This window comes from Maylandia zebra, linkage group LG7 (assembly GCF_041146795.1).
Source record: "Maylandia zebra isolate NMK-2024a linkage group LG7, Mzebra_GT3a, whole genome shotgun sequence".
In the NCBI taxonomy this organism is placed as follows: domain Eukaryota; kingdom Metazoa; phylum Chordata; class Actinopteri; order Cichliformes; family Cichlidae; genus Maylandia; species Maylandia zebra.
This window is the reverse complement of record NC_135173.1, coordinates 53,203,375-53,228,783: the sequence shown is the minus strand read 5'-3', so window position 1 is coordinate 53,228,783 and position 25,409 is coordinate 53,203,375. Positions and strand designations below refer to the sequence as shown.

At 39.9% G+C, this 25,409-nt stretch overlaps 2 protein-coding genes and 1 long non-coding RNA gene across 4 annotated transcripts in view; 2 read left to right on the top strand and 1 right to left on the bottom strand.

Moving 5' to 3' along the window:
• Positions 1 to 702: 702 nt before the first annotated feature.
• Positions 703 to 25,409, bottom strand: part of fibcd1b (fibrinogen C domain containing 1b) — a 134,995-nt gene continuing 110,288 nt past the window's right edge. For both annotated transcript variants that reach the window (XM_004549824.3, XM_004549825.3), the window contains 2 exons: positions 8,108 to 8,287; positions 703 to 4,578 (listed from right to left, as the gene is read on the bottom strand). In XM_004549824.3, coding sequence (XP_004549881.1) covers positions 4,313 to 4,578; positions 8,108 to 8,287 — 446 coding nt within the window. In that variant the 3' untranslated portion in view covers positions 703 to 4,312. The remainder of the gene's footprint in view (positions 4,579 to 8,107; positions 8,288 to 25,409) is intronic.
• Positions 12,079 to 15,312, top strand: LOC143419537 (uncharacterized). Its single transcript, XR_013099533.1, has 4 exons — positions 12,079 to 12,550; positions 12,927 to 13,079; positions 13,441 to 13,530; positions 14,104 to 15,312. It is a non-coding gene; the product is annotated as an uncharacterized LOC143419537 (long non-coding RNA).
• LOC143419536 (uncharacterized) lies at positions 18,395 to 24,430 on the top strand. The gene is made up of 4 exons (XM_076886661.1): positions 18,395 to 20,958; positions 22,734 to 22,889; positions 23,134 to 23,229; positions 23,480 to 24,430. Exons 1-4 carry the CDS (start codon positions 19,930 to 19,932, stop codon positions 23,795 to 23,797), a joined length of 1,599 nt encoding a protein of 532 aa, XP_076742776.1. The 5' UTR covers positions 18,395 to 19,929; the 3' UTR covers positions 23,798 to 24,430.

The window sequence follows — 25,409 nt, the reverse complement described above, 5'->3', positions numbered from 1 at the left end:
GTGTCTAGAGAGGGGTTGTTTTTCTGCTCTTCTCTTACAGGGAGATGTCCAGTAAAGAAAGTATAAGATGAACCAAGCACTGGGTCCAGCTCCATATAAGGGAAGAAGCCAAGGCTAAACCAACTTTTAAACAATGACATTAATATTCTGTTTCTGTGTCTCATAATAAAAGTGTTTACTGTTTGGGTGTGGTGCACTTTGTCTGTTTGGCATGCTGAACAGAGGAGGAGACCGTCACTGTTATTATGCTTAATAAATTAGAAAACTTGTACTTTGAGTTTTTTTTTTCTTTCTTCCACAATGATGTCAGAGTTTGATAAAATCATACAGAAATCTATGTGTTATTTCAAGTTATTAATGCTAAAGGTGTTTGCACAAGGTATTGGATCATTCCGTGCACTTAGGTATACACTTATGTGAAATTAATGCTAAAACTAACTTGGAACTTATACTAGAAATGGGGCCAATGTCCAGTCATGCAGTTATATGTCCTGATGGAGCATGGTGATGGTCTTCTTTAGTTTTCCCAAGGAACAACTCTGTGGAACAACTCTAAAATAGCTGCAGCATCATTTCTGACAAACAAAAATTCAATTTACCTCTGCATTTAGTTTGCAGCAGAAAAGTTGTTGAAAGTTGATATTATCTAAACCCTCGCCGAGCAAAGCTATAACTACGTGGCTCGACCCCAGAGACCCAAAGCTTTTCTTTGTCTGCTTAGTCTACCTTTCAAAACCAAGGACATGCTTTGTGGTACTTTATCGTGGTTGATGTTCCAAAACGTTAACAAGTTTTTCTTTTGACAAGCAGAAGGCTACTAAATGCTTCTTACAAACACAGAACCACACGCCTATAGATGTGTATGGATGCGCTGCTAGAGACAGAGACAGCGAGAGAGACACAAATGCTTCGGCGTGTGCTCCATTTATAAAATGTGAATGTTTATTAAATGTTGACAAGAACATTAAAACACAGTATCAAGATTCAGCAAAACAATCTATAGTACTTCACCAAAAATAAAAGGAAAAAAGAAAAACATAGTTAGTTCTGCGCTGGGAATGAAGGAATGGGCGGGCTGGGAGAGCGAAGATGGGAGTAGGGGAAGAAAAACAGAGCAATAAAGGGGATAGGAGTTAGGAGCGGAAAGAGCAGAGAGAGGAATTTAGGAGCCGGGGTTGGCAGCACAGGCTAAGGCAATTAAGGAGGTACAAAGTAAGAAAGGGGTTTGGGGACGTGGCGGATCGATGGAGAGGGTGCGGATACTCTGTAATGAGTGGGTTAACTGGGAATTATCAGAGCCTCTGATTTCACTTCTTTTATCATCTCTTCCATCGGAGACTTAGCAAGCTGCAGCAGCAAAGAGTGACAATGAAGGCCTTTAACACAGAGGGAAGGAGGGGTGGGGTGGTGGATCATCATGGCAAATAATACATGTCTTTACACTTAAATAACAAGGGAAACATAGCGCTAACGTATACAGTGAGCACAAAGTCATGTTGAGGCGAACAGAGAATTCGGGAGCGGGTTGTCAGGATTCGAGGGCACAAGCGCAGTTCAACACAGTACCAAGAAGGTGGTGTCCATTTTAATGGGATCACAATCACAATAAGTAATAGTTCATTATTAGAATTATGTAAATCTCTCTGTTATCAACACAAATAGCGAGGGAGGCATGTAGTACATAGGCATCACATTACTTCAGAATTCCACAGAGAGACACACCCAGCCTCCTGTTCTCTTGTCTGGCTCATGCACGTTGGGCGTGTACAAACCGACGCATGTGCATATACGTGTACACACAGAAACACTGCAGATGCACGCTTGCGCTCACGCATACCGACGCTCCGTCCGGCAAAGAGACACACACATACTCACGATTCGCACACATACTCAACGAGCGGTCCAATTCCCTCTCCTCGAGCGACTCCGCACAGTTCCAGCTTGTCTCGGAATTGACAATAGCGCACCGCACACTCTGTGCCACAATAACATCTGCAGGCATGTGTAACGTGTCTTCGGCGCTTCTTCGATGAAAAGACGTGGCAGGAGTCCACCACCACGACGTGACATATACCGCGTGTGCACAGCCGAGGCGCTAGCAGAAACACACACAGAAACGGGATCCTTCATCAAAGCACCGGGGATGACAGAAAAACTCACAGCTGTTCCAGTGTCAGAGGTATTAAGTGCAACATTGCTCGGTGCTACACGTTAACTCACTGTCAGCTGGAGCGACACCCTTTAGCACGGATTCAAAACTGCTTCCAAGTGACTCTCCAAAGCCAAGTAATCACAAAGGTCGCAAATGTCCAGCAAGGCAGCTATTGTGCCTGAGGAGGTTCAAAAAACTCTTATCATTGTGCCTTTGACATAAAGACTGAAATTTGTGCTGCAGATTAGAGCGGGCATGTGCTTAAGGGATAATCATGTTACTCTTCTTCACTTGGATCTGGCCTAAGGAGCGCCACTCCCCACCTTTTGCTCATTTTATAAGAAGGGGGGGAAAGTTATTTTGCTCCACATGTTGCATTTTCTTCTTCTTTTTTTGAACCAGTGGATTTTGTAAAGTCTATGTGCTTGAGTTCTCTTTGTGTTGTAGCATAGTAAGAAACAGATTCTCATGCTCTAAAAGTCATACACACTGTACAATAAAATCTACAGATATTTTAAAGCTTTTATTACATCCAAAAAAAAGTTGATTCACCGACTTTAAAAAAGAGACGGGAAAAAAAATCGGGATTGCACTGTTTTCCGCCCATGTGCTGTGAATTTTTTCTTTCCTTTTTTTTTTAAACTGACTTCATCTTTTTTTCTTTTTTTGCTTTGTTTTCTGTAGGCAGTTTGGATGTTGCCATGACTCTGAAGAAAAAAGACGGCGGTTGAGAGCGTCAAATCTTATTTTATAGCATCTTTCGCTCCGTTTGCATGACAAGATAAAACCGTATCGCACAAACCGATTCCACAATAATCATCTGGAAACAACAGAGAGAGGAAAAAAAACGTACAAAAGAGAGGACAAACAAGAAAGGGGGGCGTGAAGTTTCCTTGGGTCTCTTTCAGTGGCTCCATCAGTTTCTTCTAAGTTGTTGTCTTTTCCTGCTTTAATTCGTTACATCCCTTGCAGGCGTATTTCAGCTACTTAGTTGGACAGAGTGCAGGTAAGCCAGCCGTGCATCATGCTTAGTCTTTCTGTGCTAAACATTGTAGTCAATCGAGATGCTCTACTGAACCCGTGACAGGAAATTGATAGTGTTAGAGAACTCTGTCTGTCTGTCTGTCTCTCTCTGTCTCAGGCACACACACATTCTCTCTCTCTCTCTTACACGCACACACACACACACACACACACACACACACACACACACACACACACAAAGTGCTGGGTTACCATCTGTGAGTGCTGCATCAGTTGGCCAGTACTCAGCTGGCAGGCAGATCAGACAAAGTGCCCAATATGCTCCCTAATGGTCCAAGTCAGATGAATGACATCCTCCACTGTCTCTTCTTTTCCCCCCCATCCTTTTCTTGCACCTCTTCTTCTTCACCTACTTCATCTCCCGAGTTTGATTCACTCTGCCCCCCCCCATTCCTTCCACCAATTTAGCTCCTGTCAAATTGTTTCCTCATTTTCTCCGTCTCGCTCTCATTATCGGAGCGCCCATACTTCTCGCCACTTTCCCTGCCGGGGCTCATTCGGACAGATCAAAGATGTAAATGTGACGTAGTGCACCACTGCCCTGTCCCCTTCTCCCTGGTAAAACTTGAGAGTTTCTTTGCAGAGGGTGGGGGTGGGGTTTGCGGGGTTGAATAATTTCCATATTCTGTCTTCATGTTTTGTGAACGGGGGTTGTCTTCACATATTTTACAGGAGTGGGCAGTGGAACTGAGTGCCATGTCAGCACAGGTTAGGTCAGGTTGATGTCAGGGGACCCATTTTACTTCAGAGGGGGGCTGGACCACATTGACAGACCCGGAGCAGTGGACTGTTGTTGGTTCAGGGCTCTGGTAAGCTGTTTTTGTGAACTAAACGTTCAAAAATAAGAGCGTCCGGGTTATTTAATTTCTCAAAGAATGGGACCACGGGAAGGATTAAGGTAGCCAGGGTGACTAGTAGCTGAGTGAGCGAGGAAGAGGAGCAAAAAAATGGAAGAGAGACATCACGAGAAAACAGCAGAGTCAACTAAAGTCAAAGATGCACGTTTTAGTGAATAAACAATATCGAGACAAGTAACTCCATCAAGCTGTCAGAAACTGTGGTTTATAATGTTTGAAAATTTTCTTCTTCTTTTTTTTTTTCCTTCTCGTGTCAGTTTCATTTATTCTCTGGGTCGCGGGTCGGGCGTATCTTAATCTCGGAGAATTTGAGGGAGTACTGCCAGCCAGTCCAGGAGGACCACTCAATGCCATCGGCATAGGAGGTGTGCTGACCGCGCAGGTACTGGCCGTTAAGGTTGGAGGTGTGGCAGTTTCGGTACCACCACGCGCCATGGTAGAAGGAGGCGCAGTTATTCTCCGAGTGGTCGTTATCTTTGTCTTTGGTGGTGAACTTCATTCCATTGTGCTTCAACAGAGAATCACCTAAAAAAAAGAAAAGAACGGCAATTAAATTTGAATGTGTCAGTACACACAAAATAGTCGTATAACTGAAGTTAATGAACAAAACAACATAGATGAATCTGTAACTTCATAAAAATATGTTCTGCATCTAAGAGTGTAATTCAACTGTAATTAAATGAAATTTAAACTGCCTTTTAAACTAAATTACAGTTTAATTATACTTGCCTACAAATACTTAAAAGTAGAAATACTAGAATAATGCGGTGACAAATCAGGTTTTTAGAAGGAACAGAGGAACAATTAGACTGTAAGTAAATTTAAGTTCTGGGTATTTTACAAGAAACGCGATCCAAATCGCACAGTTAGAACATTTTCCGTACTGCATCATTTCTTGGTAATTTTGTGGGAAAAACAAAGAACATTTTGGGTAAATGGACTGGTTCTCATCTAACGCTTTTCTACTCTTCTGAGCACTTAAAGCGCTTCACACAACTAGTGCATTCACCCATAAGCACAAGCACAATTTTCTTAGTGCTTTCTAACTAACATTCACACTCCGATGGATGCATCAGAGAGCAACTTGGGGTTAGTATCTTGTCCAAGGATATTTGGCATGCAGACGAGGGGAAGCCGGGAATCAAACCACCAACCTTCCAATCAGTAGATGACTGATCCTGCTCTACCGCCTGAGCTACAGCCACCCCCACAGCCACTTTTTCCATCGTACATTGTAAGCACACTGTACCTTTTGGAACACGGACTGTATTATGTGGTGGCAAAACTTTGCCTAACTATCAGATATTTTACAGGACACGAGGATGTTTGAACAGTCATTGTTAAAAAAGGGTTTCTCCCCATCATTATGTCACGAGACCCCATATTTTAATGGGACCTGTTTTTTCTTAATTAATTCTTAATAAAAAAAACCCTCCATATTATGGCCCGTGGCCCAAAAAGTATACCATATTTATGATGTGACATAATTAATCTGATTTCATTGCTAAATGACCATAGAAGTGAAATCAACTCAAAATTACCCACATAGTACTTAAATTTACTTACATTACAATTATGTCTTTGTTTCCTGCAAAAACCGAACTTGTTTGTGTTTGTAGGTAAATATAATTGCATTTTTGTTCAAATAAATGAAAGTGAAATTCCATTGAATTCCATCGGGATTTACTCTCTTAGTAAAGTATATATTATTAAGTGTTACTGAAATAATAGCTATCTCCTTTACATCTTTCATCAGAACATTCTTGGTTTAGAAACCTGTAATTAGACATATACACAAGCGATTAACTTCAAAAGACCTCATAACTTTCCAATTATTCTTTTTTTTGTTTTGTAGAGAGAAAGAGATAAAGGAATAAAAATACAGCTCCAGTGTCCTCCTGAGTATTTCTTGTCATTAGCTGAAGCAGTAGGTCAGACGGCTTTGTAGGCAGTTACTCAAAGGTTCTGTGGCGACCTTTTAATAACACTCCCCAAATGATTTCATTATTTCATTAGGTTGTTAATGGATACAAATCTTTCAGATGATACATGAGACATACTAAATGGTCTGTCTCACATATGTTGATGTCATGGTTTTCGGTACGGCCATATTGTTCTTCCCTCCCTCGAGGTCTGAGTGTTTTCACATCCCCTTGCCCTCTGTGCCCTCATTCCGGTTATGTCTTTGTGTTTGTTTATGTGGTGTGTGTTTACCCCTACATCTTGCCCCTCAGTCTTTTGCTAAGTCAGGGTATTTTGTCCACTTTAAGAAATTTAGTATAATAATGTAACTTTTGTAACAGCTTCAAAGAGCTTTAAAAGCATACTTATTCTATAAGAGGGCATTCTTTCCCATAACCTCTCATTGTGATTATGGCAGTGATGAAAGACCACTGCAGGGATGTGGCGCAGCCAAGTTGCATCACCTAAGTGGACCTAATAGTGGTCTGAAAGGTCAATCTGATCCACACAGCTGAAAATATCGCTCTGACTATTTAAAGATTTATTACTGGCAAATCCTCTCACACTGACAACTGTTTTGCGAGCCGCTGCTGTAAATTCACCAGGAAAATGAAAGTAACGCCCTTGCAGATGCTGCGGTAGACCAAAAGTTTCCTGCAAATGGATGTTGAAAGAGCTCATAATGTTCAATAAACTCCCCATACATTTCCTCCACTCTTTGCCCCTTCAAATTTTTTTTTTTTTTTGGAAAAAAAGCAGGCTTCACACTGTGACTAGAAATGGATAGAGGGATAAAGTGGTGAGCAGAATGAAAGAGTGCTCACCAGTCATCAGGTGAAGCCTAACAGCTCGCCAGGGCATCAAACAGCCCTTAATTGCCCAGGATGTGGCCGCACAGCTTCTTACCCTCTCACTTTGCCCTGCTCCACTTGCTATTTGGCATTACTATGGTAACCGCTCGTAGGAAAAATAATTTGACAGGCATGTCTGATATTCACGTTGTGTGCCGCTTGATAGTGGGGGAGTAGAACAAGGGAAAAAAATGCTTACTGGTGTCAACAGTACAATGATGTCCAGAGCTAGGAAGAAAAGGGGAAGGGTGGGGGAGGGGCGCAAAAACAGGCTCATTTACAAGGCAGAGGATGCCACTTGGGTGGCTTGGGGGCCGGCAGCCTCCTCTGATGCCCATTAAGATCCAGCTGCTCCCAGTAGAAACGAGCACCTGTCTGCTGATCAAAAGCAGCCAGAGCTATGGAAAATACTACTAATAATAACAGTAGAGCTGCTGTGGGGGAAGCTGGCGTGAGAGTGTGACTATCCCGAGAGAGTTGGAGTAGCCATAATTTGACTGGATTCAAATGTCCAGCAGGCAAACGAGTTCAAGGTCAGGCTTTGAAGAGGACAGGCCTGGAGTTTTACAGGAATTTTAGCAGAGCCATAGCTGGAGGAACACCCCCCCATCCCCATCATACATACAACCCATTTTTCTCTTCCTCCTTCGCTTCATTGCCTTCTCTGTCCCTTAAATATCTCTATCCTCATTTTTATTTACCTCTTTTTCTCCCACACCTGTCCCCCTAGTTCTCCCATCCCGGTTTCCTCCAGTCGCCCTCCTTCTTATCGACTACTCTCCTCCCCGCTCTCATATCTGTCCCCATTCTCTCTCTGTCTGTTCTCAAAGCACTGCTCCCCAAAGCTTCTTTAAATTGCTTCTTCTTTTTGTTTACGCTGCAGGTCAAGCACGGCAATTAATTGGCAGTAATTTAATCAAGGTGACAGGTAGCTGGCTTGAATCTCATGATGAGTGAGCAGAGAAACAGACACTAGCAGTCCCTCACTCTGAGCACTCTCTGCAAAGCTTAACAAGTGGACACGTCTACTGCACTGCAAAAATAATGCACAGTTATATTTGCTGGAATGCACAATACGAGGGGCGTTGGCTGGACTTTCGCACACTGCTGTGTTTGCCATTAGGTTGAACGAAGGGGAAAAAAATAATATGTGCAAAACAAATATGGTGTATACTAATCAGAGTGCACAGTATGTCTTCCAAGAAAAGCCTTAATGAGTTCACTGAGTACACAGCACATACCTGCATTGCCTGAATAGTCTCCCACAGTCAAAGGGTATCCGTCATCATCGGCGTCCACCGAGAAGAGGCCCACTCCGAAGGTGCCGTACTGGGCGTACGCTGTGTTATTTTCAAAGTCCTCCAGGTCGATACGTAGCTCATAGTTCCCCTGGATGGACAGGGCATGGATCTGCTTTAGCCCTGCAGGGAGAAAAAAGAGCGAGACACAGACCAAAATAATCCATTACCAAGTACTGCCGTTATTCTCAGCAAGCAATATAAAGCTATTTCAGCAGCCTCTCAATGCCATACATTTTCTGGAAATAAGCTGTAACATGGTTTTTGTCCCATTTAGAGTCTCTCCCTGCATGTGTAGGGTTTCTTTCCAAAACAAGATTAGAGTTTCTTTTGTGTGGGTGTGGACTGCTCACACTGCTGAATGCTTGGAGGTTAGAGAACCCAGCTGAATCTATTGAATCCATCAGCGTTTCTCCTCTTGAATGAATGGCACCAGACACTGACCCCGCTTCAAGTGTAGTTCAAAATTGTATTAATCATGTTCGTGTATCACAAGATAATATTGGTTTATTTATAAGAACCGTGTTTATGTTTAGCATGTTGACTTTTCAGTATGGGTTTTAAGCCATTTGAATCACCAAAGTCTATTGATTACCAGTTGACATTATTTTGAAGGCTCCCAGATAAGGTGGCGATGTCCTGGATTTCTCAAAGCAGACAGGCTGCGTTTTGTATTTTATCATGTGCTTGCAAGGCTGGGCAGCCTTATCCGGGACAGTGTCTTACTTTAAGAGGAGAAGATCGTCTTTCTTCAAAAGAAGAGGGTACCAATGTCCCGTAAGTCAATTTCTAGATTATTTCCCCTTGCTGTCTTGGACAACAAGCATACTCAGCCATAAACCTATCATTTCATCATCAAAGGATGCATTATTAAATGCAAATTTCACAACATCGCTGCTCCCTGGATGATAGAAAAATACAGATTTGTAAATCCTGGGCTCACCCACAGTTGTTTTTAGAAGTACTTTTTCACAAGATGCTGTGAGAAAAACTAAGCACACCTTTACTGCTATCATAGGAATTAATCAAGATCAGTTAATCAAGTGCTGATACTCAAGTGCACTTGATTAATTGATCTGTAGCATTCACGTATGTGTTGATGCTGCCAATCTTCCAAGGACTGACTGTCCCAGAGAAACTGGAAAAAGTCATTAAGCTACATTGCAGACTCTACAGGCCTCAGTTGACATTTTAAATGTTAAAGTTTATGTCAGGACAATTATATGAAGACTGAACAACCAAGGCTCAGCAAGACTTTTCCTTTGGACGGGCCAAAGTGGAGAGGTCTGTGGTCTGGTCATGATACACAGCTCCCAGTTTGGCAAAAACCAAACACAACACATCAGCACAAACACCTCATAATAAGGCTACGTTCACACTGCAGGTCTTAATGCTCAATTCCGATATTTTGATCAAATCCGATCTTTTTGTCTGCTCGTTCACGCTACAAATAAAATGCGACAGCAAACGCGCTCCAGTGTGAACGCTCAAAGCGGCCCGCATGCGCAAAAGAAGATGTCACACACAACGCGCTCTGTTTAGATCCAGAGCAAACAATATCGTTTGACTGATGGCCCTTAATATAAAGACTTCGGACTTCACGTTTCCCAATTTTTGCTTTAAGTTATTACATAATGATGTAAATAACCTACTAATGATCCTTATTGCTGTTTTAGAGAGGAGCGGTGCTTCAAAGGATAGTTGCAGATTTCTGTCAGAATCTGCAGATTATGCAGTACAAATAAAACGTTAACATTTCTCCAACGTTGTCTTCCCAGCAGGTTCACCGGATGGCCAGGAAGCGTTCGCAATGTCCTATCTGGCGCTTCTCCGGCGCTGATAATTAGCGTCTGTCTTGTGTCAGTGACGTAAAAGATGGATTTAATGCAACATGACCGTTCACACAGCAGTCGCTTTCTGAAACAACGGATATGTATCGGATTCAGTACCAAATACGAAAGTGACCCAGATCGGATTTGAAAATATCGGATTTGTGCCGTTCACACTGTCATACCATGATCGGATATGGGTCGCATAGGGTCAAAAAATGTGATGCGCTTTCGCCTGCAGTGTGAACGTAGCCTAACTGTCAAGCATGGTGATGGAAGGGTGCTGATTTGGGTTTTTTTCGCTGCCACTTGACCTGGACAGTCTGCAGTCAGTGAGGTATTCGAGACTCACATGTGAGTCAAGACTCACACTGTGGTAAATTAGGTCATGCAACAGGACAATTATCCCAAGCACAACAGCAAATCTACAAAAGAAAGGAATCAAGGTGTCACAATGACCCAGTCAAAGTCCAGACCTCAAACCAAACCAGCAGCAAACCTCAGTGGACTGAAATGATGTGAAGCAGAGTGATACAAAATTCCTCCACAACGAGAGACTGATAGAGTCATACAGTAAATGAATGTCAAGGTGTCGTTACCAAATGCAGTTCTAGAAGCTGTTAAATCATGGGGTGTAATTACATTTTCACAGGCCAGCATAGAGTCCTTTTCACATGACTGTAATTTGCTTTACATTTGTTCCAAATGCACTAATAAAACACTATTTAAACTCTCAGATGTCAGGGACGCAATCATTTCAATTCTTATCAGATCTGTGATATTCAAAAAAGAAAGTGAGGGAGGTATTAACAAAAAATAAGCTGCTATTATGAACACAATTTTATCTAAAGCAAGAATCAGATCAATACGTGTAACTGGGCATGAGGCGCAGATTAAGTCTGATTTTACTGACGTGTGAAGTCCCAGCTCATTAAGGCTCAGAACCAAAAGGAAGAAATGTACTAGATTGGAAATTCTTTGCAAATTAAAAATAGCATCCAAAAAGCATTTTCAGTTTCAAGAAAATCTTAAGTTGTCAATATGTTCTAAGTTTGTGTATTGCTTTCATATCCAAGACATATTCCAAAGACCTCTTTATAAACTCACAGTCCATGTTCAACCCTTTCAGCTGTTTTAGATTCATGCCTGTCATCGTTCTCTCGATCCCCCGGATGGATCTTTTAATTATCGCTAAACCCTTAAACGAACGTATGCAAGACAGAAAGTGCCAGAGGGAAAACAGGGTTGCCCTCCCTTCTTCCTTGCCCCCTCCTGCTCTACGTGTCCTCCCTGCTGCGTTGTAGTGATGGCGCTTCCCAGTGCAGGTTTTCCTCTCCTGAGCTGATCAAAGCTACAAGTTACACAGTGTCAGGCACAGAGAAGCAGGAAGAACTCTGTCTAGGTCCTCTTAATACCAAATACAAGGCAGGAAGACAAACAAAAGTGAACTTTGCCTCAAGAGTTTGTAAAACATCCTCCGCTATGCTTATAAGTGCACTCTGTACTGTTAGTGTTTATGTGAGAGAATAAAAAGAGAGAGGAAAAAAAATTGAAATGAGTGCATGCACCGATGGAAGAGCTTCAAAGGCTTTATGGTTTGGAATAAGAGTTGGATTTAGCGCATGTGGAGCATGCTGCAGGCTACAATTTCTGGTTTAGGGTTTGTTTTACTGTCTGTCCCGTAACATGACTCAAAATCACCATTAAAGGTACTTCACCAGAGGAAGGAAGATGTTTTTTTTTTTGTTTTTATGAACCTAAACACTGTCATTTTACCTCCTACACTGAAAAAAAGGGACTGGCCATCTCTTGGATTTATGTAAGCATCTTGCATGTATTTAACACAATTGCCTCATGTTTTAAAGATAAATGTAACTATATAGTGTAAAAACTACATGATATGCAGAAAGGGTGTATTAAATTGTTCATATCATGTTCAGGTGAAGTAAGTCAATAAGATAGCAACGTTAAATCTCGTGAAACCACGCGTGATTTCATCTCGCGGGCTTTGGATCGTGGTTTAAAAAATGCATCCATCTCAGTCAAGTCAAGCAGCCAACTCTACGTTTTTTGGTATGTCTTGATTTTTTGAATTAATGTTTACCATATTTCAGCCAAATGTAGTTAAACGTCTAAAGTGCCGCCATGTAACATGCTAAAAAAGAGCCGTTAGCTTATTTGCTGTTTTATCTGTTGTCAAAGAATTGGCGCTTTTTCATTTGAATTTGTCTTTGGCACAAGAGCCGTAATATCACATTAAACCTAATTGCGAGGCACTCATAACATAATTTGGTTTTCTGTGTGAATAGATTTGTCAACTGACTCTTCAGTTACATTGTGTATTTACTGCACCGTGGTGTTAGTGAGATTTTGGACATTGAACAGCTTTAGCTAATATCATCAGCGGTATTATGCTAGCTTACATCCCTACCCCTCCTGCCCTCACCTGCTGTCCTTTTGTTTTTGTTTTTGTTTTTGTTGATGCACATTGAGAGACCACATCTATTCTGCATTTCACCAGGAGTCAGCTGATGGATTGTGGGTTCAAGGTGTTATGGTAAGAAATTATATTCTATTTTCGCTTAAGGTTTCTGTAACTTAATTATAATAGGTTTTTTATAATTATTAGGTGCATGCATACTCAAATAGACCACCCTATTAATACAACTGAGAAATCCAAAATCTGCCATAGGTTTAACTTATACCTGTATGTATTGTCAGAAAGGTGATTACTGGACTCACATTAATGCACACTTGAACTAAAATGAGGTTGTAACTTGTGGGTTCTTGGGTTGCAAATCAGAAATAAACATCTTTGGATTTTTTTAATCCCATAAGATCTGGAAACACAGTTTTTATTCAACAAAACATTACTGATTATTAACCAAGCACAGTGCCTGCTGTTATTTCAAAATAATTTTATGTCATTTCAGATGAAATGCAGCATTCCAGTGCATCCCAACCATGCCTTTACAGTCAAGGTTTCTGACGGAGCTGAGTTTTTCTCTGACAGTCTGCTGAAAGTGTTTGCAAAGTGATCGGGGGAACAGGGCACAAAGCTAAAGGATGTAGCTGCCATAATGACAGTAAGAACTTTAAAATTCTTTAACTACAAAGTGTATATGTATTGCATTAGGTCAGTAAAAGATTTTTATGCTGCATCCATTGAAACAGTCAACTATTACCTGTGAGTACTGATTCCACCGAAAGAATGCCATAATTTTCGTCATGCATTTACTGGCCCACTGAGAAAAATTGATCTTTTTAAAAAAATAAATGTTCTGGAAACTATATATCCATAAAGTTGATGTCAAACAGGAACTTTTGATATTGCTTTGTAGATGCTGGTGTTGCATGTTGACTGGTTTAAGTTTTTGTCTGGGATCATTTTCTTCTGTGCTACTGAAAAGTTCACAAATCTCTGTTTTCTTTGTTATAATACTTTAGGATGACATTAATGCTCGAAGGGAGTCCCTCATCAAAGTGCTCTGCATCTGTGTGAAAGACAATTGCAACATCTTGGTGCAGGAGTTCATGGTGAGTGTTTTATGAGTAGATTGTGGCTTTGCAACATTTAAAAATGCATTTAGTTATCCACTTGATCCTCATTGGACTGGTTAGGACCAGTAGTCCTCTTTAATAATTTGAAGTTCACATGAGGCCTAGTAGTGAACTCGGCCACCGGCCCTTGAGGCCCCACCCCTGTATTAGGGGTCACATCAGTGTGAAAAAACTTTAAATTTGTCATTCTAGTGAACAAAGGAAAATCCCACCAATATTTACATTAGCTTTTGTTTGAAAAAAAAAAAAGACCAACAGCTAACCAAATTGTGGGGCTGAAAGTCTAAATTCTAACATCTTCTGAGTGACAAAACCTGGATTTCTGATGGGCCGGTGTCTTTCTAACAAAAACTAATGTAAAATTATGTTTTTCACCCTCTCTTAGAAACTCTGTTAGACCATGAATGGCAGCATGGCAGGCCACTCTTTGGCTATAGCTATTTACTATGTTGCTTGCATTGGTTTAAATTACTCTAACATTAGAACTGGTAGATTCAAAAGAGATGAGTTTAAAAGGGAATCTTAAAAAAATGTTTTGTGTTTAACCAGGACTTGACTGAGGCCACTGCACAGATTGAGAAAACCACAATGAACATCTGTCTCCAGAGGATGCACCAGGCAATGACTTTTCTGATGTTGGCATCATCATCGAGGGTATAGTAGTTCTTCAAGATCTGGATAACGTGACCTTTGCAGTAGCCATGCTGTTTGGACCTTTTTTATTCCTTCAATATGAGTTACCCATCACAACTCTGCTACACTTTTGAGGTGATTCAAAGGGTGGTAATGGAGTTGGAAGCAACTCAGCTCTCAAGAAAAGTTCACAACTAAGACAAAACTGCTCCTGCAACGAAAGCTCACTGTTATGCATGTGAGGTGACCAGCTCTAGGTGAGAAGACATTTAAATCTCACACTTGTTCTGCTGCATTTTTGAAGCTCAATTCCAGGAACAGATCGCAGGGTTCATTTTTATATACACTGCAACTGCCATGAGGACGAGCCGTTTTTTTGTTGTTGTTGTTGTTTGTTTTTCCTTTTGCTCTGTACAAGTTCTCTGTTTGGCAGCATTTTTAAATTTCTCTTTGTATTTTTTCTTTCTTTTACTAGTGAAGAGATGTAGCATGAACAGTTATGCAGTCTAAATATCCCATATGGGCCGTGTGAAATGGTATTTTCAGTTTCATTCAGTTGAAGTAAGGAACGTTGAATATTTCTAAGTGTGCTGTTTTGAACCAAGATGTCACAGTATGATCAGTGCTGTAATTTTTGACAGTCACTGTATCAATGTTATTTTTGCATCTCTTGAATAAAGGTTTTGACCTGCAAGTGCTAATTTCTTTAGTTATTGGGGTAAAATGGGTAATGTTAATAGGAAGGTGTTTGCCAATTCAGTAACCTAATTTAATGTTAATGGAAACTAACATTACCTCAAATTGTTTAGTTATAATTGTTGTTTAACTGAATCTTGACGTCAGAGGCCTTAAATAGAATGTTTTGATTTGTTCTTTCCCAACATTTTTCAAAAGAAAGAGTCTAATTTCTTTGCTGTGATTGATTCCAGAGAACACGGAAGAACTGACATTATTTAACTGTTGATTTATGTAGATTCAGTAGTGGAGTAATGTCAGTTTAATTCTTTACCTACTGTCAATGCAGTGAAATTAGACATTTTGTTTTGAAAGGTTACTGGTGGATGCCAGCAACCATCTTGGAAGAGGACAATATAATCTGTTATAAGGCCTCCATTTGAAAATTGTGTATTTGATACTAGAATATAATAGCAAAATGTAATTTGAAGATAACATGTAGTATTTAAGTGACCAAGTACACCCTAAAAAATTATTCAGGGGCTTAGTAAATATCATTATAATTTTAAGTTAGATGACCTTGATTAAATCTTTGAAAATCACAAAAGTGTTATCTTGAGTTGAAAATACTGAAAAGAATGCTTAAATTTTCAACACCAGTTTTTGAGTTGAACTGAGTTCTTTTGTTCAAGTTTATTTAAAAGAAAAAATTCTGTATTTGAAACACAGGGTGCATTATTTAAATCTACTCAATATATCTCATAGAAAGTACTCAAAATAACTGAGAGACTGGTATTCATATTTATCATTGTCTTTAACTTTAATTATTAATGGTTCAAAATCAATATAATTTTGTCCCCCAATACTAACTTAAAACTTTGAGTAAGACTAATGACCTTTGGCATGTACCGCGCGCGAGGAGCATGGCCTCATGGGAGATTTTCTGCACGTTGAACGAGACAGACACACATCCACTGCAGACTTGGTAACGTTTTCAGGTAAGTGACCATTCTTACATTAGCTGTCTTTATCCACACCGTTCTTTTATAACATGTTCTGAAGAAAGCGTTTGTCATGGTGGCTCACTTTTCGCAGCGTGTTTGTGCACGTTAATTTAAGTTTTCAACCCGTCTTCCAGTAAAGGCGGCGGGAAACCGCGCCCTTTTATCCTTTTACGTTCTGAGTCGCTATCTGCGTTCCGGGTAATTTGACTGGAATGTCCCGGTACCAGCGACCTGACCGTTTAATCGGGGGCATTTTAGGAACCACGTGAAAGCAGGTGTGCTCAGACATTTCTAGAAAATGGCCCTGTTGAGTCGCGGTGCGGGAGCTGCGGTAGTCACGCGGCCTGACTCACTCTGTCAGGTTGTTCAGGAGGAGATGAACAGACGTCATCAATGGCTTTGGTAACTAAGAAGACCTGCCCGCGGAACAGTTCATAGCAGCAACCATGCTGCTTAGCTTTCTTGTTCTATGTGGGGTCTTTCAGAGCATATAAGACGCTGCTTTCAGCTTTGTCCTGAACAGGGCCAGTTTTTGAGAGAACGCTGAGAGGACCGCCCGGGTCAGATTACCTCATCCAGGGCCGGTCCAAAGTACTATGGGGCCTTAAGTAAATTTAGACTCGGGGCCCTACTTCCTTTCAGATCCCAGAAAATAATGGAAAAAAAAAAGCTTTGGTCTTTTGGGTCAAGCCAAAAGTACCATCATTTCCAGTATAGTTACTCCCAATTTACATAAATAAATGTTTATTTCAATCCAAGCTAAAATTTCTTGTAAGAGATTGATGTTATGGCAGATTACTCAGTGACATGTTTTGTAATGATAAAGTTTTGATTTGTATTTTTTCAGCACCATCTTCACCACCAGGAGAAAAAAAATCTGCATCAACTACAAAGTAAAGCAGGTAATTTTACTCAGAGGACTTGATGTGTTAAATTTTGGAATGATATGATATTGTTTTATACAAGCTGAGTAGTGGATGGTGATACCACCTAAATATTTATACTGGTTTTGTGGTGGGTTATTTTAGTCATACAAATGCCAAATCTAAATTTTGAGAATTTTTCAGTTCGGTAAATAAATTGATGAGTTCATGGTCTGTCATCTAGTGTCACCATACTATCTTTTTATTTATACAGCATGGTGATGTGATTCAGATTATTTCAATGTGGTTAAGTATTGTACTTTGTTCCATGTTGACTTATTTGTAAGTTGTATCCTCCACCTGAATTGGTAGTGAGTATTGGTTATTCAATCAGTTAATCATACAAAAACTGCGTAAATATGGTTATACACCATTCTGTCATCTTCATACTGTGAGACATATTTTCTCACAATTTTTTAGGTCACAGGTGATGAGATGGCAGTGTAAACTCTGCAAACATGAGGAGTCATCAAAAGTGTCACTACTCAAACATTATCGAGTGAAACATGGTACATTTGGTCATGGCTATTCCATACCCTGTCTTCATTTGAATTGTCCTTGCTCTTTTAAGACATGGGGTGCCTTACGCTCACACTTGTCTAGGTCTCACAGTTCGCATGAAACGGAAGAGTGTGAGGTCCTTCCAACTATTAGATGTAAAATCTGTGACTCTTTTTACCCAAACACAAAAGACTATTTTCAACATATAAATTCCCATTTGAAAAGCCATGAAACCATAGAGTGTGTTTTTGATGGTTGTGAGTTTAAGACAAACATTTGTGGGACTTATGCGACTCACAGAAGTCGAAAGCACAGATTTTGTTCATGGAAGCACTTTAAAACTAACTTGATTTCAAAGCAAACTGTCAGTACATCTAATGAAATCGTCTTACCAGCACTGGAATTAGAAGATCACGAGGACTTGGATGTCACCACTGAACTTGGTTGTGAAAGGGAAACAACAAATGAAATTTTGAAAAATATTGGTGTGCTCTTGTTAAAACTGGAAAGCATCTATAATGTTTCTGGTAAATGTGTGGATGACTTGGTAGAACAGCTCAGTTATATCTGCACATTATCACTTCAGTATATTCCAAAGTCAATAAGTGATATTCTTATTAAGAATAACTGTAATATTGATCAGTCTTTTGTCAGTGAATTGGCTGAAAAAATATGTCACTGTAGTCCTTTATGTGCAGCCCTTAGTCCTGATGGTCCCTTTGCTTCAAGATATAAGAGACAGAAATATTTCAAGGAAAACTTCTGTGTTATTGAACCAGTAGAATACTGTTTGGATCCAGAAAAGAATTCCACTTTTCAGTATGTGCCTATTCTTCAGTCCTTGCAGCTGTTACTGAGTAAAGAAGATGTTAACAGTATATTAACTAGACATTTGAACACTTCACAGTTATCCTCTTTCCACGATGGACAATATTTCAAGCAAAACCAACTTTGTGCTATTGAGGACTTAAGTATTTCCCTTGTTCTCTATGTGGATGACTTTGAAATTTGTAATCCACTTGGGACTTCAAGAAAAAAACACAAAGTCACAGCTGTGTACTGGGTACTTGCTGATATACCAACTGAACTGAGATCACAGCTAACATCAATTCAATTGGCTCTCCTGTGTAAGGCAAGTGATGTTAAAACTTTTGGCTATGAAACTGTTCTCGAGCCACTTTTAAAGGATCTCATAACATTAGAGAGAGACGGGATTTTTTGTTCACAGCTTGGTAGATATATCAGGGGCACTGTTTTTTGTGTTTGTGCTGACAATCTTGGCGCTCATTCTCTTAGTGGACTCGTGGAAAGCTTTTCTGGACATTACATCTGTAGATTTTGCCTTGGAGACCATTCAGACTTTCAGCAAAAAGAAGTTCGTTCAGGAGCTTTTCCACCAAGAACAAAAGAGAACTATGATCTACATGTCCAAACCATAAAGGAAAATTCCTCCTCGGTTCATTTTTGTGGTGTGAAGAAAGGTTGTCCATTAACGGGGAAATTAAAATATTTCCATTTTGTCACAGGGTATCCTCCAGATCTTTTGCACGACCTTTTTGAAGGCATAATTCCACTAGAATTAGCATTATGCCTTCATGTGTTTATCCGTAAACGTTACTTTTCCTTAACTGAACTCAATAACTTCATAACAGAATTTCCTTACAAATGGACCGATAAAACAGATCGCCCCCAAATCATCCCCCTAAATTTTTCCACTCGCAAAAGCATTGGTGGCAACGCACATGAAAATTGGACGTTATTGAGACTATTACCTTTTATTATTGGGGAAAAGATTCCCAAAAATGATGAAGCATGGCAAGTTCTTATGACTCTAAAAGATATAACTGAACTTGTTGTGTCCCCTAGTCACAGAGAGGAAAGTATTTGCTACTTGGACACACTTATATCTGAACATCGCAACAGGCTATTGGAGGTTTTCCCAGAGCAAAAACTAACTCCAAAACACCATTTTTTGGAGCATTATCCTGACTTGATCAGAGGATTTGGTCCATTAGTATGCCTCTGGACTATGCGCTTTGAGGGTAAACATAGTTTCTTTAAGAAGGTTGTTAAACACACAAACAGCTTCAGAAATGTACTATTGTCACTTGCCTCAAAGCACCAGATGATGATGGCATACTATTCAGATGGTAATGCATTGAAGCCATCAGTGTGTGTCACTAAAGTATCATCTCTTCCATTGGAACTGCTTGATGTAGAAATACAGCAGTGTCTCAAGGAACTTTATCCAACACAAGCCTATGTGAATTTGACCAACTCTCTGACTCATCATGGAACTAAATATGCCTCAGGAATGGTTTTGCCTCATGGATCTACTTGTGGCTTACCTGACTTTGTGGAGATTTTACAGATTGTTGTCTTAAGCAATGAATTTCTTTTCATTGTGAAGTTGCTCAACAGCTGGTATGATGAACATTTTAGGGCATTTATTCTGGATCCTTCTGGGAAAATGACCTTAATACATCCCAGAGTACTTGGTGACACTTACCCCTTAACACCATATCGTGTTGAAGGCAAGCAAATGGTGTCAATAAAACGTCACATTGTTTGTTAGTGTAAGGGGAAAGACTGAGATACCCCCTTTCTTTTTCTTTTTTCTTGTGGTTTTTATTCTGCAGATGGACTCCGTTGCCTTGAAAGTAATTTTTGGACAACAGAGTGAGAAGCTTGTGCTCTCTTCAGGAATACCCAGGACTGTTGAGGAGTTGCATGAGACAGTGAGAGAGACATTTGGGCTAGTTGAGGATTTCATATTGCACTATTATGATGACTCATTTGGAGATTTCTTTACACTTCATTCTCCCAACCAAATCAAAGATAGGGGTACAGTCAAAGCTGTGGTCATTCCATCAGTAGTGCTTACATTGATTCCTCAGTGTGAAAATCCCTCAGATGTAAGTTCACTGAATGAAAGTTCAAGCTCTTCAACCTATAAAACCACAGAGGACCAAACAGATGGATCATCTCTGTCTTCAGACAACACTGTCATACTCTCCCCTCTTCAAAGTCCTCTAAAGACTACATGGCCAGATGAAATTGTCATTCCACTTTTCTCTGTGGCAACAGAGACTGTACTGAAAAATGCCAATGAAGTCTTTGTTCAAAATGGCACTGTGCTGAACAATACTTCAGTCAAGTCAGATATAATGGAAAAATTAGCTGATTATATGTACAGCTACACAGCCTACCCTACTGGCCTTCAGATTGGAGAAGTGGCAGAGGCTCTGGTCAAAAAGCACCCGTGTCTGACAGAGCCAGGCAGTCGTAATGGCTGGATGGGATGGATGTATAGTCTTAAATACAAGATGGGAAATTACAGGTCAAAGTTACGAAGTCTTGGAGTTCCAGAGGTTACTTGCAACTCACTGAAGAACAAGCACCCTGATGACAAGGCTCCAGCGAAGAACATAAAGAAGGCGCGGAAAGGAGAAGTGCTGTTTCTGCCACACTATCCAGGACAAGATGGTAAAGAACAGCAAGAGCTGGAGCGACAACAACTGATTGATGAGTGTAAGAAGAAAAACAGCACAGCCATCAAGGATTTAATGTGCAAAACCTTTGCACATAGAAGACATGATATTATCAGCCAACAGCTGAGTGTCAGCGACATCAAGGACAGATGGCCGGCGTTGTTTGACGTCTCCCAAGTAAGTGTACATTTAAAGGGATATCCACTTGTAAATAAAATTTGGTCTGTTAGATCCCCCATCATAAGAGAAGTGAGAAAAAACATGTTGCTACCATCCTAGTGATTTTGATGATCTTGCAGCAGCCAGGTTGCTTTAATTTGTCATAAGACTCTAGAATCGCTAGGAATTTGAATCAGAATGAGGAATCTGAATCAAAACCAGAATGGTTCTTATTGAAACCATTCCCAAGCCTATGGAACGATAAATAATTTCCGTTCACTTAACTTGTTTTAGGCTAAGCTAATGTAACCTGACTGAAGAATGACTGGGCTGATTGCAAAGTGCCTTTGTCTCACTTATCTAACTCTGGAGCACATAACGACAGACTAGATTTTACTGAAGAGTAAAGAGTGAAGAGTAATTTAATATTTTTATGAAACGTTGGTTACGTATTGTAACCCCAGATTCTATGAGTATAGGCGCAGCCCTTTAAGTGGGTATTCCCCTTGTGCGCGCAGCACTGAAGTATTTTATTCCACACCCACCTGCTGTGTGGGCCTCACCCTGGTCTAGTATAAGTTATGGTGAGACCAGGAAATCGACTGCCGTTTTTCTTCAGCCAGCCAGAAGATGTCCAGCGAGACCATCCGTCTGTGTCCATCCTGCCAGACCGGCTACATCATGTCGTATGACCGACATGCCGTCTGCGTGGGCTGCCTCGGTCCTCACCATGCAGACCTCGCCCTCACACCTTAATCCTATTGCCGCTCCTGTTAGCTCCTCCCGCCAGAGGAAAAGCAGTGGAGGTCAGCCTTTTTCAAGGGATGCTCATCCACCCCTGGCCTTCACATGTCGGCGAGGACGCCGCTCCCAGTTGTTGGTGCGCTGCTCCTGGATCTGCCTGGCATCATCCAGGAGGCAGCTGGTGAGAAGGGACTTTCCGTCCCTCAGCCTGCTCCACCCCCCCATTGGATGATCTGGCGGGAAGGTATGGCTCTGCTCACTCTCGTTGCCCAGATCCCATCTGGCCCCAGTTCCCGGCGGTGATGACCTACCTCTCTGAGGCAGCAGCAGAGCCAGCGAAGATTAGAGCGCGGTCTCTACCTAGGGCTTCACAGAGGGCTTCACAGACCGGAGTTTTCTGCCTGTTCCCCCTCTAGAGCCGAGCCTCGCTTCAGTTTTCGGCACCAAAATGACCAAGGTCGTTGGACAGCAACCGGCCCATCCCGCCAAACTTGACCAGCTGATAGCAAGGTTCACTGATCGCGCACATCAATGCACTGTTCAGTCAGCTGCAGTGACTAACAACACTGCCTTGCTAGCGTTTGTCATCTCCAGGAAGGTGGAGGAAGCAGAGCTGCCAGAGGAGCTGAAAGGCTTTCTCTGTAAAGCCGCTGACGCGATTCTGAATATTTGCGCCACTTCAGTGGAGGTGTGTTCCTCTCGCATCGCTGCCTGGCAGACGATGGTTCAGAGGGCAACCTGGCTCCGCCTCTTCCCTCAAAGATTATACAATCTCACAGGGAAATAGTGCAAGCAATTCATAACATAAAATTTAGAAGCTTAGTGGAAGATAATACTTTATGTTAAGGCTTTAGTCTGCATACTGAACAACTCCACTTATATGGATTTATGTCTGGATGAGTAAATTAATCTTTTGCATGTTAGAAAATAAGGTCCAGGTTGCAAAAAATGGTAGTTCCACTTAAAGATTTTTTTTTTTTTTTTTGATTGAATCAGAATTTTGGCCTTCAGATTTTTTGTCCTTGGTTTTTTTGTCCTCTCCCATCCAGGTCAGTGCAGAGTTTCATAGGATCACGACCCTGAACCTTGAACCAAAGTTCATGTCATCGTTGGACTTGTATTCATCCAAACTCCTGTCCTTGTTTCAAGCCAAGAAAGGTGCTGCTGGACAACGCCACAGAGCACAGTTAAACCTTCTGCTTCAGGTAAGGAAGATTGCATTTTCTAACCACAAAAACGTTCCAACACAGCATTGAAGAGGCCCTTCCACTAAAAACGGCTTTTCTTAGGTTTCTGTTCAATATTTTAGCTCCACAGGTGTTCTTACCTTGATGGTGGGTGTGAAAACAGGTCAACAACAGAAAAAAAATAGTTATGTTTAAGCTAGAAATGGTAAGTCATGTTTTAAATGTGCAAATTTTGCCTCAGTTGAGACTTCCTGTTTTACAGAGTGGAAATTCCATCGAGAAAAAACGAGAAGTCATCATCAAATGTCTCATTGACCATCTGGGAGAGGATCCAAGTGCCTTAATCAAAACCTTTGAGGTTGGTGCAATAAATCTGTTTTAGGAATATTAGTAGTTTATTTTAGCTTGTGAGATCATAGAAAAGTTTTAAGATACTGTTCTAAAGAAAAAAAGCAAACACTTCAAAGCATACAAAAGAATAGCATTTGCTCAAAGATTTTGGAGCAGTGTCCACATATTATGAGTACCGGTGATGTCATACAAATGAAACTTTTTGTTTCAATGTTTGGAAATATGTGAGCTGAAAACAGTTCTTTCTCTTTTTAAAGGACGGTGCTGATGCTGTCTTCGTTGAAGAGGCTTTGGCTGAGGAGGTGATGAAGATTTACCTGCTGCAGAATCAAGACAGGTCAGGCGAACCTACTGATGTGGGTATTGTTATTGAAGGCGTTACTGTTCTGGGCAAACTTGGGAATCTGAGCAAAGCCTGTTGTTATCTTTTGGGACTGTGCTATGCTCTGGATCTGAAATACCCCAAGAATTTCAAATGCACATTTGAAGCATTTCAAAAAGTGTTCATGGAGCTGGATCCAGGAAACCTTTCTGTCAAGGTTCAAAGACTGAAAAATGACCTCTGTTCATTGTAGACAAAATTTCACAGGGCTGTTCTTAAAGTGTTAGACTTGTTAAGTGACATGTAATGCTCATCAAAAGGTTCAGTTGCGGCATTGTGTTGACATTCCTGTTCATAAATAATGTTTGTACCATAAACTGTGTTTTTGTATTAACTTTCCAGATTCACATTAAGGTGTAAATGGGAGAGTATCTTCTGTTTGTTTGTTTTTTGTTTTTTTTAGCGCAATCCTTTTTGAAACCTTTTTATTTAAATTATGGATGTTTTTTGGTCACTCTTTAGTTATAATCTTCCCAATTTTTTGGAATCAAAATAAGATGTTCAAAAACTATGTCACAGTGCAAAATTTCTTTTTTTTTTTTCAGGATTTATATTTTTTTGGGATCTTAATTTTATTTTTGTCATTTGACCTTTTCTGAAAAGGTAAAGCACTGCGTTCACTTGAGCCACTTTTATTCTTTGTATGGCAGGTACATTTTTCTTGTTTTTAGCATCAATATGCCAGTTTTACAGAGTTTTGTTAAGCATGCCAATTTGGATGCAATTTTATTATATAAGGCTGTTGTGACTGAAATTTTATCCAAGTTCTATCCACTGAATGTAGAACAGATTTCAGCTCACTGTGTTCAGAGAAGGAATCTGCTAAAATCTGATTCACAAAAAAGCTGTTTAAAATAAATCATTGTGAACAATGTTGAACTGACGTGGCTCTTTTTTCCTGTGGGGGGGTGTGTGTGTGTGTGTGTGTGTGTGTGTGTGTGTGTATGTATATATATATATGTATGTGTATATATATGTGTGTATGTATATATATATATATATATATGTATGTGTATATATATATATATATATATATATGTATGTGTATATATATATATGTATGTGTATATATATATATATATATGTATGTGTGTATATATATATATATATATATATATATATATATATATGTATGTGTATATATATATGTATGTGTATATATATATGTATGTGTATATATATATGTATGTGTATATATATATGTATGTGTGTATATATATATGTATGTGTGTATATATATATGTATGTGTGTATATATATATATATATATATATATATATATATATATATATATATATATATATATATATATATATATATATAAATAAAAATAACACTTAATTGTAATTAATGTTTTTGCTTAAGTTAACTTAAAAATATTAAGTAAATTGAACCATTATTTAAAAACAAATAATTGTAATGGTGTTGGTTAAATGTGCCAAGCATTTCAGCATTTCCTAATTAATATTTTATGTATTTTGAACTTTTGGTTACTGTTGTTTTGACTTACATTTTCAATTGTATTTACTCAATTTTGTATGTTACTGTAACATCTTTAATTGTTCATAACAACTTATTCCATTTTAGTTGGATTTACTCAATTAATAAGGTGTATTTAAGAGATGTGATTGTTTTTGCATCTACTCGTTATTTTTGAGTGTAAAAGTGTTGCACCAAAATATTTAAGTAATTATCAGTTTTATTTCTTAGAGTGTAGTATTGGGTAAAAGTTATTGAATGGTGTTGGGATAAAGTGAGAAAATTGTGAAGGATTAAAATATTTCAAGAGCTCAAATTACTTCATC

Bases quoted from the DNA above. Each gene is read 5' to 3' on its own strand.
- LOC143419536 (XM_076886661.1), top strand. From the start codon at position 19,930: ATGGACTCCGTTGCCTTGAAAGTAATTTTTGGACAACAGAGTGAGAAG. The intron at 20,959-22,733 runs GTAAGTGTACAT...TCTCCCATCCAG, and splicing joins CGTTGTTTGACGTCTCCCAA to GTCAGTGCAGAGTTTCATAG. The intron at 23,230-23,479 runs GTTGGTGCAATA...CTCTTTTTAAAG, and splicing joins CCTTAATCAAAACCTTTGAG to GACGGTGCTGATGCTGTCTT.